Consider the following 19428-nt stretch of genomic DNA (forward strand, 5'->3'; position numbering starts at 1 on the left):
TACTGTGTGTTTCAATTTAATGGCGCGCTTTCCGTTTATTTGCCCAATTAAACAAACAACAATGACGTAATCCTATTTTCCAAAAAAGCGGCCTCATCGGTTTTATTAACATACTATACAAATTCATATTTCTTTACTTTTTTGTTCCGAAAAGGTAGGTACAATACATCGTTAATTTATTTCATATTTTCTGTGTTAAAATCTATTTATTTCAAGTTGTATTTAAACTGTGTCTCCTCGCGCTTCTGGCGTTATATGACGTCATTGTTTGCTTGATTGGACACGTTTTCGTTTTATCGATTGCTGTGTCTGCCAAATGTTTGCTATATTTGAATTAATGTAAGTGTTAGTCTATCTACGGTCGATGTAGCACTGAATGAGCTCAATACGCGTGGTAGATTACATTTTTGGGTTTAATCTGGTTCAGATTCAGGTCAAACATTCGAAATCTGCTTATACGATTTCTATCTGCTAGGTGGAGCAACAGTATTTTTAGAAAAAAGCGGAGAACGCGTAATTTGGTATGTTATTGTTTTTATAATAAAAACTTTATTATATAAACATTTTTAACAGAAATAAGTGCAGATAAATATCTCTGGAGCTACTTTATTCGTTATTGTGTATTATTTCAAACCTATTTCTATAATAACAGTAGGCATGTAGTTTTGCTTTGGTGGAATATTTGATAACGTTAACAACGAAGAAACCCGCCGTTTTGTTTGTATTTACGATGTATTGAATATTTTGGAATCTTTGGTGTATATAGTAGTGTCAGCATATAGCTGTTTATAAAAGTGTGTGACTGGTATTGGTGTAAGCTATGACGGTGAAAAGTATCAACGATTTTTTATGGATTGTTTTTTGGAAGAAACTGGAATAGTGGGATTTTGAAAGTCATGAAAATAAATGTAGTGTATTTAATTTACTGCACTGCTTTGTCCCGTAATGTCTACTTTCAATAGGCAATAATCTTGTTAAAATTAATTGTTCATTACTTCATTTAGGAGTGCAAAAAATTGGGTGCAACAGCCACGCTTTTAATTGACAATCTTTCCCACACTTTTTATCCATAGCGTGTTAAGCATGTTAAGAAACCGTTGTTTTGCTGTTAATTTCCTTCTATTCGTTCTTTCCCTTCTGTAAATAACATGATCTTTGCTATAGTATTTGAAGAAATAAATAAACATTATATCACATGTGACGCAAATGATTCCTATTTCTAGCATGTATTATCGGGATTAGTAGCCTATGTTGAATGTTAATGAAATTTGAAATCAATGCTGATTTTTAAGTGAATTGTACATAGAAGACCAGCCCAAGAACCAAGAAACGAAGAGAGTTTTTAAAATGTCTCCAGCAAGATTATGGAAATGTTTCCCAAACTTCAGATGTAACAGGTTGGTCATAAACGATACAAATGTATTATTTTTTTTGGGTAAAGTTTACCGGTTTAAAAATATGGCGCTAGTTAAGAATGCTCCAGTATGTTACATATTATGCTGGTGGAAAGTGTTAGAGGTTGGTAGTTAGGGGTTGGGAGTTAATGGTTTTATTTGTTAGTTAGTTGTTATTTTAAAGGTCACATAAAAAAGATGGAAAATTCTTTACCAGCATCAAACGTATTTCCTTGTTTGGTAGTTTTTGTATCAAGTGCAAGTTATATGTACACTGCATGTTAAGGGTTTATAAATTAATTGAACCGTCCAAAAATATAAATCGTCTAGATACTTAACAGGTTGTATGTATCTTTCCTTAAAGCACAACATTTTAGGTTTTAATGACAATATCCAAGAAACCTAAACCTAGACATTATTAAACTATAAGCCAACATAAAAATACACTGTTTGTAAGATTAATCTTGTTATCAGTTTAATTTTGCCCCCAAATTCAATCTGGGAATTTGTCTTCCTAAAACTACTTGGTACATGGGAAATCCTGGCCCAATTCTTAGGAACCATGGCATGCTACACTACGAGACATCACCTACATAAAATAGAGTAAAATTTCAAATTGTAACTGAAACCACTTGCGGTGGATACATTAGTCTGGTGTTGTTACAGGTGTTATATTGTATGAATGTATTGAGGTTTACATTGTTATTTCTCATGTTGCTTGTTCAATGCCAGATTCTGGAATTTAATCTTCGTTTGCATCTTATACTTATTATATTGCATAACAAAGCTTTTAATGTATAGAATTTTTCATATTATGAATTGCTAGTTGTATATTGCTCCACAGCAACAAGCGTTGTTCTGTTGCCAAGCACGTATAGATGTTCATACAGTTATAAATAAATCACTGTCATTTGCTATTAAGTGTCAATTTTAAATAAGGTATGACTTTTATTGTACAAGTTGCCACAGTGCATAACACCGGCCAAAGGCCTGTTTAGTTTATCTCAATGGAATAAAAGTAAAACTGATATCCGTTATTCCGTTCACATGTCAGATAATTTAAAAAACAAGCATAAGAAATGAAAGGCTGTTTTCTTGGCCATAGACTGTACACGTATTGATTTGTATAAAAACAATTGATACTGATACTGGTTTAACATTAAAGTAACTGATTCAAAATATTATAGCAGTAATTGGTCAATTCTTGCCCAAATTCTAGGAACCATGATGTACCACGCTATAGGAACTCACCCACATAGAATAGAAATAAATTAGATTCAGAAAATGTTAAAATAAGTTACTTTAACCAATATCGGCATTCACACAGTGTAGTGTTGTAGTACATTGTGTTATGGAAGCTTACCTCTTGTAACAAGGACTTATAAACCTCGGAAGTAGTTAGTTTCTGCCCTTTTACCAAGTGCCCTCATGTACTATTGCCCAAATAAAGTGTTAGGTTCTATTGTAAGCTCTGTTTTTCACTAACCAATTATCAAAGCGGAATTTTCTGCGTGAGGCACTGTTAAGAGACAAGCCATGCAGCACACACGCGTGATGTAATCCAATCTATTGCTATGGTTCAAATGCCATGCTTCAGTTGATAAGAAGTAGTCCATGGCTGTATTTGTTATGCGGTATCATATCAATTACAAATCTATTCATACAAACACTGTTTGGCAACTACAATGTTACAGTTGGATCCATTCTTAACTGTTTCCTCATTTTATGTATTTTAGGACTCATAGTTACCAAACTAAAGAAAATGAGCATATTATATATATATATGTTTAATGTATGTTATTTGCCCACCCTGGATTATCCAAACTTAGGCGACAGTTTTATTATATATTTATTTTACATATTTATGACATGGTCCTATTTTCTAATCTTGATAGTTTGTTTCATATTGTAATTTCCACTGACATACTGTGTTTTATCTCTCAGACAAATAGACTGTATCGATAAAAGGCACAGCAGTTTATTGGTGGTACCTGAAGATGTGTTGCGATACGCACGCACCCTTGAAGAACTATTACTGGATGCAAATCAGATAAAAGACTTACCAAAGGTGACTTTTTATGCCTGAAAGTTATATATAAACTTACAGTCAAGTGAGTTAACTTATATGTATAAAAATATTATTTTAACACAAAGTAACATTTAAAACATTGGTTTCAGTTTAAATTTTTAAAAGTGTGAAATGCTGCAATAAAGTTCCTTTTGTGTGGTATTGTCTGTTGTTATGTAATATACCTCTTATAGCCACACATATGTATTGCACCAGTAACCACAATAACATGTGATTATCTCTTTTTAGCAATTTTTCCGTCTCGTTAAGCTGAGAAAATTAGGTCTTAGTGACAATGAACTACAGAAGATCCCGGCAGATATTGCTCAGTTTGTCTACTTGGTTGACCTTAATATCAGCAGGAATGGTGAGTAACTGAGTTTTATTCAAGATTGGTACTGTTTGTGAATACATAGGTGCCAGTCTGGGTTGCCAGAGCGGCGCAACCCCAATTTTTTTTGTGGGTGCATAGGTGCCAGTTTGGGGTGGCATAGCGGGGCTACCCTGGATTTTTCTGCACTGCATTTATTCAATAACATTTTCGTCAAATTTGTTTTAAAGATGGTACATCTAACTATCCCCTACATTCTAAGGAGTTTAGTGGATTAACACTGGTATCAATGATTAACTCCACTAATACCAAATTGGCCTGTGTGATTGTTGGCCTGTGTGATTGTTCACAAAATTTGTTTTTTCCAGATAAATATTGTACACAGATACAGTATTAATTAATACTAGAAATTTTTAAATTGAAACTTGTGTTTGTTGTAACATATAGTGCCACTCCAATGCCTCCATGCACCTCCAACATAACACTTATTACCAGTGGCGCAGCCAGAAAAAAGGAAGGGGTTTTCAAAACAAAAAGTTTTTTATTTTTGTTTTTATAAAGTTTTTTTTTTAAGGGGAAAGGGGAAGCAAGGGGGGAAGCAACCCCCAACCCCCTGGCTACGCCACTGCTTACCACAATTACTATCCTGACATTTTGCAGACATTGCTGAACTACCAGAGAATATCAAGTTTTGCAAATCCCTCGAAGTTCTTGACATAAGTGGCAACCCCCTTACAAAGTATGTTGTTATTGTTTAGTGGTTGTTTACTACATGGTGGTAATTATAATTTCAAGTTTCCAATGCCCAGTGGACATAGTTAAACACAAAGGGATTAATTGAGTCTGGTTTGGTGCTACTACTTTATTGTTTTAAGTTCTTTTAGGTAATGAGGTTTCTGTCTATGGTATATCCTGTTGCAGTAGCCAATTGACAAGCTTTTGAACAAATGTGTTTGTATTTAATTAATTTGTTCTTTGTTTGAACAAATAACACCATTGTCTTTTAAAAAAGATTAAGCCTAAGCTGCTGATAATATACTTGGACCTTATTACTTCTATCAACCCTATATTTACCGCTTTAGCATCTATAAATGCTACTTATATAATGTGGTACTTCTTTATTCAACTATACAACACCATTCCACCATATTTTTAGGCATAAAAAGTTCATTTATAAATTAGCATATTCCATGGCCCGTGGGAGCTACAATACAAGGGTTCAATATCGCCACAGTAGACCACAAAGTGTATTCGTAGCAAATCTGACCTTAATTTGATGTATGTCTGTAACTGCCTCCATAAATACAAGTGTCAAATATAGCTCAGTATTAAGCAGGAAGTATGTGTGGTTATTTACAGGCTGCCTGATGGTATTTGCCAACTTGTATGCATGAAACATCTCAATCTCAACGATATATCGCTGATCAGAATGCCACAGGACATCGGAAAGTAAGAAAAACATTTGTTTCAATTTATGGGGTTTATGTGGCAGACACCGAAAAATTTTAAAAAATAAGTAAAGCATAAGACATTAAAAAGTAACCCCAACATAAATATGGCAGATTCAATTTTTTTAAATAAAAACATATGACATCTAAAAGTAAGTTAAATAAGTCTTGTACCACGCTGTAGGCCTTGCCTTCATAGAATACAACAGTTAATTCCACATATTTCCTGGCTTATCCAAGCTACAAACGATGGGCCATGTATAAATATATACCGCATCGTGCATTGCTTTTGCTTTGTAAAATATAAAGCAACAAACATTGTACTTTCTGTAGAAGGAATTACAAACACATTCACCCACATAGAACACAACAGTTAATTCCCATTTTTCCAGCTTATCCAAGCTACAAACGATGGAGTGTCGTGAAAATCTTCTCCAATCAATCCCGTATACCTTATGTAGTATTGGGGGGTTGGAACAGCTCGATCTCGGCAACAATGAGCTTGAAAGTCTCCCAGATAGTTTGAGTGAACTAACCAACCTCCGAGATTTATGGTTAGATGGGAATCACCTTACTTTATTACCTGATGTAAGTTAATATTCATTGAGACTTATGTAGCTTGGGCGGGTTGTTTTGGGTTTAAAACCTTAATACGTTTTTTATAAGGAATGTTTATGATGAATAGAAAGAATCACGATCTTTTTAATTAAATTATCATGTTTTTTTTTGGAAGAATAACAATTCTTTTAAAACAAATAATTTTAAAACAGTCATCATTTCTCAGCATTATTTGTAGCACATTAAAGGCAAAAAGTTTACCATTCAAAAATCGCTGCTGTTTTTACAAAATGTTAACTTTAAACAAAAATTTCCTAGATATTTTTAAAAATAAAACCATCACCTCACCTTTTTCTTTTTATTCCATTGTGTAGGGAGCTTCATGTGTTTAAAAGTTCAAAAGTAGCACTATATTCAAAAGTAAACTTATGCAAAAGTGAAACTATGTTTTTATCCCTTCTTATCCCAGAGCATAGGGAAGCTTCATAACATTGTGTGCATGGACCTGAGTGAGAATAAGTTGGAGTCGGTTCCTGAAACCATTGGCGATTTACATTCGATCACCGATCTTACCTTGTCACACAACTTTATTGATGCTCTGCCAGAGTCTATAGGTGAGAATTGAATGAATGAATGAATTTATTCTCTTTGATAACCATAACGAGTGAATTTGCAAAATTGTTATCATCGGCGATACGAAATTTAAATTTATTATTAACAATCCAAATGTTCATTTATCAACAGCCTAAATGTTCTGATAATTTGAACCACCAAGTGTGTGTAAGAAATTATGATTGTATCTGCTATCAGTGTGTTAGCTAGTCTATAGTTCTAAAAATAAAGTAGGTACATGGGCTTTAAACGTAACACCCCAGACAAGTTACAGTTTAATTTTAATTTTTTTTAGGGCGTCAAAAAAAAAGACTTTTATTTTATATTACATTACAAACCAAACTTAAAAGAGAACAAAAGTGGTGATAATTAGTGTCATTGCTGTCAGAAACAGTGTATAAAAGCATTGCAAAGAACACACATAAAGTACAAAATCCATTATTTGTTAAATAAGCTTAATCTTTTATCCAAGCCACATAAATAGGTTAACGTTATTTTAGTTTCTTAATCTTGTTGCTAACGACTGTTGTTGTGTGACCTTTTGGTGACCTTTTAAATTGTGGTTTTCTAGATTATTATCACACAATTGACACATTGCGTTCATTGCAAGCGTAGAATTTTAAATACATCACGTCGTAGTTATCAGATTGCAAGCCGCGTTTTCATAAATCTATGTCACCCTCAGGCAAATTTTTCATTCTCATGTTTACTATGCAGCCATAAAGCAGTCGTTTAAAGTGAGCAGCTTTTAGCTAATCTCACAACATAGTCCAATACATCAGTATTAAATTTTCATTGTTTTAATATGATGCAAGTTCCAAAAATAGCACATTCTGTACACATCGTTTATATCGTCTATATTAAGTCATGCCTCTCTTTTTTGGGGCAACGGGCCAAATCTGGCCCTAATCTCAGGTCCTTGACGGGAACCTCACCAATATAGTGATACAGAATATGCCTATCCTTATTTTTAAAAAAGCCATTCACCTATTCAAATGCAAGTAGACCAATCTATATATTGAGCCACTTTATCACAAGGCTTGTTGTTTGTCTACCAACTTTCACTGTCGTGGTCACTAAAACTTATTGATTTAATATATTGAGTTGTGGCAGTAGCCTGTAGCTGCTAAGTTTGTGATTTAATTGTTGTCGACTTGAAGTTGTGTTGACAGCTATTTGTAGTCTAATTCTATAATAAGCTTTTATCCCGAAAAGCAGTCCCATTTATTTTCGTAAAATTTAACTGAAAAAATTGTAACATACTATTTAGTTTTGATAAAAAGGAGAACCAGGAACCTTGTCTTTATGCATTACCTGCTGTATATTGTAAATTTATTTCTTTTCATTATTTCTTAGTTAATTCTGCAATTCCCACAACACGGAAAAGATAATTGAATTTAAAAATGTATAGTCCAGAGCATATTAACTAAATGATAAAATGCAATACAGTTAAATTCTATTTAAAAATTCATTGAGTTGTTTAACCAAAAGGAACACAGGAAGAACAACACAGTAAAAACATGAATGAGTTTAAAAATGTAAAATGTAGAGCCCAGAGCATATTAACTAAATGATGAAATGTGATAGGGTATTACAGTTAACTTCAAGTCTTATATTTATACTCTGATTATTTGAGTTGTTTAACCACAGGGAAATTGAAGACACTGTCAATCCTAAAAGTCGATCAGAATCGCATCTCGAAGCTTCCGTCTTCTATTGGGGATTGGCCGAATATAACGGAACTCATGCTCACTGAGAACCTCCTCACTGAGCTGCCTGCTTCCATTGGCAACTTGCAGAAGATGACGACGCTTAACGTGGATCGGAACCAGCTGGAAGTTCTACCACCAGAGGTCAGTAGTGAGCAGTGGGGTCGCTAGCAAGGAATAATGGGGTTGTGACCAAATTTTTATGTCAAAATGGGGGAAATAATTGAAAGGGATTTAATAGGAAAAAAATTAGTAAGACCAGATAGAAATTAGTACTTATTTTTACACATGCGCTGCTAAAGGGATTTTAGCAGTTTAAGACCCCCACCCCTTTTTCTAAAAAAAATTTAAAAATGAGTTGTGCTACTGTTACTGAGTAATATATATGAATAAAAGTTCTTGTGAACAAAAAGTTTTAAACCTAACCTGGATTGCTAATATCAACAGGTACTTTGGTTTATTTTTTGTTGTAGTTAGCTAACTTTGTGAGTAAGATATTTATAGTAGGATGGGGGAAGATGGGACACCTTTTCATTCTATTTTCTCGTACATTTTGGTAGCAAACAAAACACATTTAAGGAATTATAAAACCTTGTCCTCGCTACTTTCATAGACCATTGTTAATTGTTTAAAATACGATCAGGATATTTATATATTTCGTGCTAAAGGTGTCTCATCTTCCCCCACCCCACTATATGTTCTTATTACCTAGTACCAATTGCACTAATTATTGTATTTCATTTCACTATCAATCCAATTAAATCAGACAGAAAATGTTTTGCATATTCTAATTTTGCAATGGATTAATCAGTGAAGGATAAATTGCAATTGTTCAATCTTTTAAGTAATAATTACAATAATCATTTTAATCAAGTGCTATTGAAGATAGTGCTTTTAATTACCATCCTCTTATTTTATAATTATGGATTATGTTGAATTGTTTTATCGTTAATAGCCGGATAGTCTTCATAGTTTTAAGCAAACAGACATACAGCTTAATTTAAGCTGCGTAGTTTAAATTATTTATTGTTTATTTAGCCTGTACATTTTTAATAACCATCATTTAGAATAATAAAGTAGACGCAGGTGCTGAATATGTAAAAACAACAAACATATCTTTATAAACTGGACAAATAAACAAAAAAGTTTTAAATGATGTCCATATTAACGGCATCCACATTTTAGTAAATATGCAGAAAAATAAAAACAAAAAATCATTTTTTGCTTCTAAAATTTATTTATACATATTTTCTAAATGTTGTTTTGTTTTTGCTACTTTGGCATGTGTTGTTGGTTTAATTCGTTTTTGCTGCTCATTTACAAGATTTTACCCTCTGACACCTTAAAAATGACACCTAAAATTTAACAGCTTGGGAAATGTTCAAGCCTCAACATTCTATCTGTGCGAGACAACATGTTAACCTACCTACCCACTGAGCTGGGTAACGCAACTAACTTGAGGGTTCTGAATGTGAGTGGGAACCGACTTGATTGTCTTCCTATATCTCTTGCTTCTCTCAAGCTTAAAGGTGGGGACACAGTTTATGTTCTATATAGATAATATGTATGTTCTATATCTTATGTTATTGTTCTATGTGGGTTGGGTCCTATGTTACCCACTATGTGGGTAAGGTCCTATATTGGCGACTATATTGGTAAGGTCCTATATTGCCTACTGTATGAGTGAGGCCATATTTTGCCTACTATTTGGGTAAGGTCCTGTGTTGCCTACTATATAAGTAAGGTCCTATATTGCCTACTATATGGGTTAATGGGTAAGGTCCTATCTTGCCTACTATATGGGTAAGGTCCTATATTGGCAACTATATGGGTAAGGTCTATATTTTAGCAGGCCATAGGATCTGTAAAACAGGGCAAAGTAGTCCAATAACCTCCTGCCGCACAATTTTATGGATTTTTGATTATGCGTGTTTTGAGTAATTTTGCTCACGTTCAACAATATGTTCAGTTAACATAAGGGGCAATTGTTAGGATGTGCTTTATATAGTAAAATTCACTGCAAAACTACTAGTTGATTTATGAATAAACAGGGTTAAACAAGTTTTACATTTAAATTACTTGGAACTTTAAAAACGACCTTGAACTTTTACAAATAAAACATTTTTGATTGGCAACAAAATTTTCGACATATATAATTTAAAAAAAATTTTTTTCCTTGGTATCAAAATTTTGGATAATTTTTGTATGATGGTAATTATTTTTGCACGACGCCTTACGTGCTATGTTAACCCTCCCTTTTGCCCAACAGCTCTGTGGCTTTCTGAAAATCAATCCCAGCCTTTGTTGAAATTCCAAACGGAGAATCGCGGAGGTGCAGGCGACGTATTGACGTGTTTTCTTCTGCCACAACAACCTACACAGAGCATGGGTAAGTTAAAACATCTATTATAATATTTATAACCCTATTTCTACTGTGACTACATTCTGTACTGGTTCAATAGTAGCATGCCATGGGTCCTAGTCCTAGGATTTAGGCCTGATTTGGCCCATCACCTCTATTGTTGTGGTTTAAGGTTATGGTTAAGTTTATGAGGGTGAGGTTCTGTAAAGTGGCACACCATGGGTATAGGATGTTGGCTAGATAGGCCTGTTGCATCAGTGTATTTTGTGGTTATCACAAAACTTGGTAAAAACACATATTGTTGTTTAACCCTTTTGCAGTTAATTTGTTGAACGGCAGTGTTGCCACACAAGATGATCTAAGCAGCATTGGTAGACAACAGAAGCGCATCACTTTCCATGAGGATCAACTTAAGGATATTGAAGATGAAGGGGTGAGGGCTTATGTGTAGACGTTGTTGCTTAATATATTTAATAGGGTGATTGATATTCTTTAATTTAGGGATTAATTTATTACAAAATGTTTGAAAATAAAGACTATAGTGTCATATACTAGTTGGTTGCTTGGTATATTATCTATTAGGGAAGTGGTGAATTAGGAGTACAATTAATTACAATTACAATTACATATATTACAATTACAGACATTCCTTACAGATTTTTACTTAAAAATCATAAATTATATTTGTTGGCTGATTTTTTGTGTATGGCTGTCAAAACCCATTAGTGCCTGTTTGATTTTTAAAGTTTATTTGATAAATTTGACTTTTAAAACGTTTAAATCCATAAACAGCAAGGAGTCTTGCAACGCCATCTTACCCCACACCCGAAAGAACTTAAGAGACAGCAACAAAGTGAAGTCATCCAACGACACAGACAACAAGCTCAGAAAGAACAAGAAGCTACAAAAGTTGCTGATGATGGTAAATTAACTTTTATTTATTGTAATAGTTTTTGCATGGGCGCCCAACATGGATATGCAATGTATGCATCCACATTGTCGCCAAACCTGGGGTGGCAGGGTGGGTAGGACAACCCTGGAAATTTTTGCACTTCATTTGTTGCAAAAAATCAGTAAACATTAAATCAGTAATTAAAAATGTCTGTGTATAGCTTGAAAAAAAATTAAGGTACTGATGAGTGCCCTAGTATAAATGCATGAACGATTTAATATCTTTATAATATGTCTTAAAACAAACACTATACAGTAGTAATATTGTACGGATCAACCTATGCTTCAAATAAAAGCTAATAGGGTAATAACTAGCTAACAAATTTAATTTATTGCAAAAATATTCTTTAGTTATGCAATAATATTCATGCATTCGCCGGCATGGTTTTTTTTTGAAATTTTTTGGTAGTCGTACATTGATTTTTCAAAAGTTAGGCTCCTAAAAGTTTTTACTCCTTGATGTTCATACTATGTTATGCTGCCTAAAGCCAGACCAATCTTTACAAGGTGATTTGTCAAATGGTTTATTGCACAATTTGTGTCAAAAATCCCCACTTATTCTGTTTAATGTTGCACGTCTAAGACTTAAGGTGTTGCTTGCTCTATTTTATTGAGTGGTCCGGGCCTCTCCCGCTTTTAATATTATTTTTAAAAAAATAAAAAAAAATATTAATTTTTGTAAAACCATTATAACAGATTTGTGTTTTTACAGAAGCTGAAAACAAAGAACGGGACGTGAACAATGAAGATCAACCCTTGCTGGATGAAAGTGCGTTAACTGAAGCATCGAATGTTGTTCAAGATACAATCCCTCCAACTTATGGTGAGTTTTATCTGATGCATCCAGTGGCGCAGCCAGGGGGAGGTTTAGGGTGTCATGACCTCCCCCCTTTTAAACCAAAAATGCATCTGTGGTTGGTTGTGTCACCTGCCTACCTAAACATGCCATGTACCAATGTCTTGGAAGAGTGTTAACCATGTCCCACTTTCAAAACAAATCACAACCCCAGAAGTTACCATACCAACCAGGAGATTTTAAACATAGCCAATAAGACCACAATTATCTTCTTAACAAGATGTTCAAATTACTAAAGAATCCACATACCTGTTTTTTTTTACCAAAATATGTCCCCAATTTTCCACATTTTTGTTCTTTCTATTCCAATAATAAAGTCTTTAAATATCAATGAATAATGATAAACTTCCTTACAGAGAAGTTTAATTTTAAATCCTAAACACTGATTAAATTTACAATAATTAAATATAAATGATAACCTTCCTCACAGAAGAGGCAACAGAGAAGAGTGAATTGCTCCAACATCAGGAGGAGCAAGAGGAGGAAGAGGAGGGAGAGGTGATTGTTTGTCATAATCATGCATTGTTTAACTTAAACATATAATTATGTTCCAAACACTACTGGATAGATTCTGAATAAAGTTAATTACAACTGCGACAGTTTTTTTCACACTGGTAATACACCTGATTAAAATAACATATCTGCAAATAAAGTTCTTATAATTCACCTAAAACCTGAGGGCAAAAACTTGGAGTTATGGGCCAATCCTGGCCTAAATCTCAGGGTTCATAGCGTGGCAAGACCTTATTCACATAGAAAAGAATAGACAGCAACACATACACAGATAAAGTTAATCTTCTGATCTTCGTACAGTATGAGGAGAAAGAGGTTCGGTTCGGTCAAGGAACTGAAGGATCGGACCAGGAAGATGCTCCAAGATCGGATCGACTCCATCGTAAAGATACGCCTCATTACAAGCGGGATATGAGGATCACAGAAAGCGATAAACCAGACTCGGTCGTTGCTTTGCTTAAAAAATCCTCAGTAAAAGGTGAAGATTTTTTCCATTTGGATTAACTATTATTGGTGTTTTAAAATAGTTTCTTCTCAAAAAAGTCATATTTTTAATATAATTTTTAATTATATGTTCTAGGCTAGACTTTACCCCAAAGATTTTTTTGCCAAAAAATTATCAATTTAAAAAACTTTTTTTTAATTGCCTTGTGTGTTATAAAATTGTTATATTTACTGTTTATAATTTAAAACAAGTCCTATTATATTTACAGAGACAGGAGAAGGCCCAGGTACTGAGCTATTCATGGAACAAGTAAGTTTATATTTGTTACTTGATGTATTATTTAATGTATTCTCATCAAATAAGAGACTGACGATGCCGTTTAGGTGAAATATATCTCTTTTATTATACAATTTTTTGGATTTGATTTTTCTCTGTTATGTTTTCATAGAACCAGAACCTTCTTTAATCTTTGATATAAAAATTGGGCATAGCGATTATATTAGATTTCAGTCAAAAAAAGTTCCTGTGTAAGTGAGATGGGCGATCATTTTAACTTTTTTGCAGACTATTACTGAATATGATAGAGACTATTGTTAAACAAATTCATCTATATAGGACTTCTAGTACACTGAAATTTAAAAAGTACCCGAAATTTTAAAAATGGTAGCTAAGTCAAAAAAATTGTTGTGTAAGGCATTTTACCCATTTTGCAGAGACTATTGATGCAATAATTGTATCTATACATGGTTTTAGTAGATGAAAATGGTATTTAAATTACTCTTCAGGTTGAGCTAACCATCAACAGAGAGGGTGGTGGACTTGGTTTAAGCATAGCTGGGGGTAAGGGTTCGATGCCGTACGCTGAGGATGATGAAGCGATTTTTATATCACGTGTAACACCTAAGGGTGCGGCTGCTAATGCTGGGGTTCGGCAAGGAGATCGCCTGCTTGCGGTGAGTACATTTAGAAAGTAAACACAAATTATGAACATTTATATATTGTTTATTGCATTTATTTATTTAAATATATATAAAAATAGGGTGAAAAATGGGTTTACTTATCAACTGCTTGCTGTGAGTACATTTAGAAAGTAAAAAATTATGGACAATTTTATAAAGTTAGCGTTTAATTTAAGTATTGTTTATTGCATTCATTTATTTAAAATTTATAAAAATTTGGGTGAAAAAAGAGTTACTTGTCAGTTTCAATACAAAAGTTACATAACAGCCAATGTTTTAGTGTTTTAAATCGAAAATAGTGTCAGTTTTGTTAATAAACAGGGTCAACTTTGGGGCGGAAGTAAAAATCTTCAAAAAAATATTTTTTACAATTTTGTTTTGTTTGACAGGTTGGAGATGTTGTATTGACTGATGTAGAACACTCAGTAGCTGTGGAAGCACTGAAGAATAGTGATGAACTGGTGTGCTTGCTTGTGGAAAGGTGGTCAAGGCGTAAGGTTTGTATGGTGGTGTTTCTATTCCATGTAGGGTAAGGTCCTACACCATGGGGTAATGGGCCAAATTAGGCTTAAATTTTAGGTTTCACAATACTACCCATATAGACTAGATTATTAGAAGGTCTTACGCTTCTACGGCGTATGATATAGGACCTGGGATTGAGGTTAAAGTTTCTATTCCATGTGGAAGGGTTTCTGTGGATGTGAAGTTTAGTGACCACTTGGTTGGGGCAATGTTTGTTAAAATATCTTGCTCTACGATACATAGCTTGTAGTTCTTAAACAGTTTGTACTTGTACAAACTTTTTAAAGTTTTAACCAACATTTGACTTGTCATTACCTATTTTTGTTGACTTTATTATAGTTCGAATTTTTAAACTAATAAAATAGGCCTGCTCTGTAGTATGATATTTCTTGTTTAAATTTTATTCTAACATTTCTATATTAAACAGTTGGAAACAGACGACAGCCAGAAAAATGGCGAGGAAAGATTGGAGGAGCCTGAAGAGGAGGAAGCTTCTCCTGAGGTGAAAAAGCAAACCGTGTCTTTTGCCCCAGAGCCAGAAATGAAGATTCAGGGAGAGGTAAAATCATGTTGTTAAAATATTTTTTTTAACATTTTTGCTTTTGGTTAATTTTTTTCAGGATTTTTTTACTTTTTTTATTGGTGCGAGTGTCAATTTTATCCTTTGAAATGTCACTAGCTTTAGGATTGCTTGATGGGTATTGGCCAAATCCCAGGTCCTCGACAAGGACCTCACCCACATAGAATAAAAGATTGATTAGTTTCTAACACTTTTACTAAGTTTGTTATTTATTTTTTGTGTTTTTGTTTATGTTTTTTTTACATTTGTATTATCCAGAAACCTTTAACCATTGTTTACAATTAAATTTTGAATGCAGACATTCACAACCACTTTGAAGCGTACAGACCAGGGGTTGGGGTTCTCCATTGCTGGGGGTGTCGGTTCGACCCCTTTTCGGCCCGGTGACCCTGGGATTTTCGTGTCAAAGGTCGTGGAAGGGGGCGAGGCCGATGTTGGGGGTCAGGTCCAACTTGGGGACAAAGTTTTATCGGTAAGTTGCATGGGGTGTATGGGGAGGGGGGGGGAATGATGCATGTAAAGTTTGTAGTTTATTCAAGCTCCTCCTGTCACGGGCACGTATTCAGCTTGAACCATTCTCAGCTACCATGTAAAGTTTGTAGTTTATTTACAGCTTTATACAGCACAAACACAATGTAGATTGTACCTGTTTTCAGTGGCACAGCCAGAAAAAAATAAGGGGGAGGGGGGGGTTAATCAAAAAATTTTTCAAAAAAAAATGGTTTTTTAATTTTTTTTTATTTTTTTAGTTTAACAGGGGGGTCACGACCCCCGAAACCCCCTGGCTGTGTTGCATGTATAAGCTGCACGAGGCGGCTTGTGGTTTGAACACTAAAATATATAATAAACATAAAATTCCCATTGAAAAAAATATTATATATCTTGTATAATAAAATATTAAACATATAGATAGAATTGGAGAATCTGGGTTGAAAGCCAAATCCTGGCCTAAAACCCATGGCGTGCGGGATTTCTGGCCTAAAACCCATGGATCTGCGGGATTTCACCCACATAATAGTTTTACTCATCTGTGGGATTTCACCCACATTTACTTACATAATAGTTTTTTAAATCTAATAAATATATAAAGTGTTTGCATGCTCTTAAAAACTTACTTTTATTAACCCAGGTTAAGAACAGCTGTTTTAACTTTAACCTCTCTGATTATTTGCATGAGTTTGTTGTTAACCTAAATCATTTCCTCACTTTGGTGGCAACACTGATTTACAAACTTCCAGTTGGCAGTGTTTTAATCTGGCAACACTGCTGACTGGAAACACTGATTTACAAACTTCCAGTTGGCAGTGTTTTAAATCTGGCAACACTGCCGACTGGAAACACTGCAGCAGCCTGACCTTTTCGTTGCGACTGCGTGACGTCACTGTCTTCCACTTCTGTCACAGTTCACTGACTTTGGTCATGTGACTGGGGCGGAAATGGAATTTCCGTAGATTGCATGAGCCCTGCATGTGTGGTGTGTACCGCATGTTTTTTGCAAATGTTTTTTCTAATATAGTACTGTGGGTAAGATGGATACCAATATAAGATTTCCCAATCTCGTTTTAACAATTAACAAGTCTCTTTTTGAGTCGTGAGTTTATGTCAAACTGAAATTATTCCTAATTTACTACTAAATGTGAGGATTAGCAAGAATGAAAACATGGGCTATTTTATCTCAATATACTGTCCATAAAATAGTCTTCAAAACTTGCTACAAGCATTTGACAAAAACCTGATCACAATACTCCAAGATATTTCGAAACCTAACATTAAAAACACTGTTTACCAAAAAAAGGCGACTGAAAACATTTGGATTCATTTTTTAACTTGTTATTTGAAACTATATAGTTTCTATTAAACAAAAAAAACCTAATTTACCTTTTGTTGTTGAACCAATACAAACCGTCACCTGCTAATCGCTGAGATGCTGATCGCCCTTAAAGTTAATAACTGAACTAATAATTTCCAATGGCCAACAAAGTATTACATTTGGTATTAAAAATATCCCGAGAACCAACACACCCAGTGGCGCAGCCAGGGGGGTTTAGGGTGCCGCGACCCCCTCCCCCTTTTTAAACCCCCCAGAAAAATTATTTAAGAAAAAATTAAAAAAAAATAAAAAAAAAATTTTGATTAAAACCCTCCCCCCTTTTTTTTTTTGGCTGCGCCACTGAACACACCCAAGTATTTAATGACTGGGCAAGACACTTCACAAAGTCATACACTTGGTATTAATATTAAATGTCAAGTACTGCAATCACTCACACCATTCCCCAAATTGCTGTGCAATCATTGTTTAATTTGTGTTAAAAGCTTGCACGCATGCCACCTGTGTTGTGGTTACTTGTTAAAACCTCATATAATAGGGTGGGGAGAGATAGGACACATTTTCTTTCTATTTTCTCGTTTCATCTGGTAGTAAACAATTAGTATCAAAAGAAATTTAACACCATATCCTCACGACTCCCATAGACCGTTGTTAATTGTTTAAAACACGATCAGGATATTCAGATATTATGAGCTAAAGATGTCCCGTCTTATCCCACCCTACTATAATTCTGTGCATGATTGTGTATACTAGTGGTCCTAACGCCCCTTTTATATGATTTAAACCCATTTTAATGCCACTGTATTATAATTCTAAGTATTAAAAAACCCAAAAATAATCTTATCCCAAATGTTTTTCTGTGTTGTGTGTTCAATTAGTCTTATATGAGCGCTTTGTGTGTTGGCAGATCAATGGTTGCGTATTTCTGGTTAAAAAAAATCAAAAACATGGTCTGATTTAAGCGTGTGTCCTGTTTTTCGAGTTGTGTGTTTAAAAAGTCTCATATGTGCGTTTTGTGTGCTCGGCAGATCAATGGTTGTGACATGACGAACGCTAGGCACGACGAAGCCGTCAGGCTGCTTAAACAAATCAGCCCCGAAGTGGGGATAACGTTAATCTTGTACCGTGAGGATATATTCTACACCCAACCCCCCGTGCCTGGTCGTGATCAGATTGAAGCCGTGCAAGTTACATCAGAGGATTATAACCTTAACTCTAACAATGCAAATCCCATTGCTTATGTACAAGATCAGTCCCCTGCATTGCCACCAAAGGTTTATAAGAATCTACAACAGTTTGAAAGCAACGAGAAGTATCCAACTGAGGTAAGACTCATGGGTGGTCAAGTTTAAACAAAATTGGGTAGAGGTTGGATGGAATTGATTATACTGATATTGCATGCATTAGGTGGGTGATAAATGTAAAAATGTTTGGAAAGTTTTGGGTAAAAGGCTAATTCCGCCCAAAATCCTATCACCCATTACACTGCGGGATCTCCCACACATAAAATAGAAATCATAGGTGTTTTTTATATGGTGCAGGCGAGGCTGGCCTACTCTGGATATTATGCAGACGGTGCAACACCTGCTGCGTATAACTGCATTTTATTAATAAAACCATTTAAAATTAAAAAGAACTTGTCATTTTATTAAACACATTAAAGCTTTAACTCAACGGTTTAATCTTTTTGCGTGGCGGATGTCCTTGGGTTTAATTAACTACTTTAACAACTATCTGCAGACATAGGCGCTTGCTTGTAAAATTAATACGACATTGAAAGTAACTGTCAACAGGCAAAGCGTATGTTGCGAATTGCTCAAAAATGATCTACAAACAGTTTCAAAACTTTAAAAACCCCATAAACACTATATCTGTATAAAATTAAGACGTATGTAAATATCAACAGCATTGATGTTCTCCAGGTATCATTAATGTTCGTATGCGTATTGTACGAACAACCTCCTTCAAAGAACGGCGAACGAGTTAGACTGCCTGATTCTGCCAGTTTCATAACGCATGAACGATAGGCAGCAGTTTTGGCTAACTTTAATAATTGCCGTTATTGTTATTACTGCCATGATAAGTATAACTGAATTGTGTTTTGGCGCGTATACCGTATTTTCCTAATTTCTGCAAAGTGAATGACGTCATCATAAACGTAGCCTCTTCTGCAATTTAAAAAAATCGGCGTCTATGATAGAAATTAAGCGTAAACGGTCTGGAGTTGCTAAATAACTGACTTTAGAAATTTGGAAGGAATAAAAGTGTTTACATTATGGTTTATGGTTCTGT

General features: G+C 34.5%; 1 protein-coding gene across 20 annotated transcripts in view; it reads left to right on the forward strand.

The window, feature by feature from the left end:
• Window positions 1-482: 482 nt before the first annotated feature.
• LOC149740829 (protein scribble homolog) overlaps window positions 483-19428 on the forward strand; it is a 44767-nt gene continuing 25821 nt past the window's right edge. For 5 of the 20 annotated variants that reach the window (XM_089872501.1, XM_089872509.1, XM_089872507.1 and 2 more), the window contains exons 1-21: window positions 484-1397; window positions 3339-3462; window positions 3712-3829; window positions 4454-4532; window positions 5153-5242; window positions 5634-5829; window positions 6269-6413; window positions 8062-8264; window positions 9490-9649; window positions 10390-10509; window positions 10803-10915; window positions 11275-11404; window positions 12146-12256; window positions 12720-12787; window positions 13103-13280; window positions 13516-13556; window positions 14033-14200; window positions 14596-14703; window positions 15156-15287; window positions 15607-15780; window positions 18165-18461. In XM_089872501.1, the coding sequence (XP_089728627.1) occupies window positions 1348-1397; window positions 3339-3462; window positions 3712-3829; window positions 4454-4532; window positions 5153-5242; window positions 5634-5829; window positions 6269-6413; window positions 8062-8264; window positions 9490-9649; window positions 10390-10509; window positions 10803-10915; window positions 11275-11404; window positions 12146-12256; window positions 12720-12787; window positions 13103-13280; window positions 13516-13556; window positions 14033-14200; window positions 14596-14703; window positions 15156-15287; window positions 15607-15780; window positions 18165-18461 (2805 nt within the window). In that variant the 5' untranslated portion in view covers window positions 484-1347. Of the gene's footprint in view, window positions 1398-3338; window positions 3463-3711; window positions 3830-4453; window positions 4533-5152; window positions 5243-5633; window positions 5830-6268; window positions 6414-8061; window positions 8265-9489; window positions 9650-10389; window positions 10510-10802; window positions 10916-11274; window positions 11405-12145; window positions 12257-12719; window positions 12788-13102; window positions 13281-13515; window positions 13557-14032; window positions 14201-14595; window positions 14704-15155; window positions 15288-15606; window positions 15781-18164; window positions 18462-19428 lie in introns of all 20 variants that reach the window. The other 15 variants (XM_089872503.1, XM_089872506.1, XM_089872511.1 and 12 more) reach the window with 8 other exon arrangements.

Source organism: Ciona robusta, chromosome 2, assembly GCF_009617815.1.
Source record: "Ciona robusta chromosome 2, ASM961781v2".
NCBI classification, from domain to species: Eukaryota; Metazoa; Chordata; class Ascidiacea; order Phlebobranchia; family Cionidae; genus Ciona; species Ciona robusta.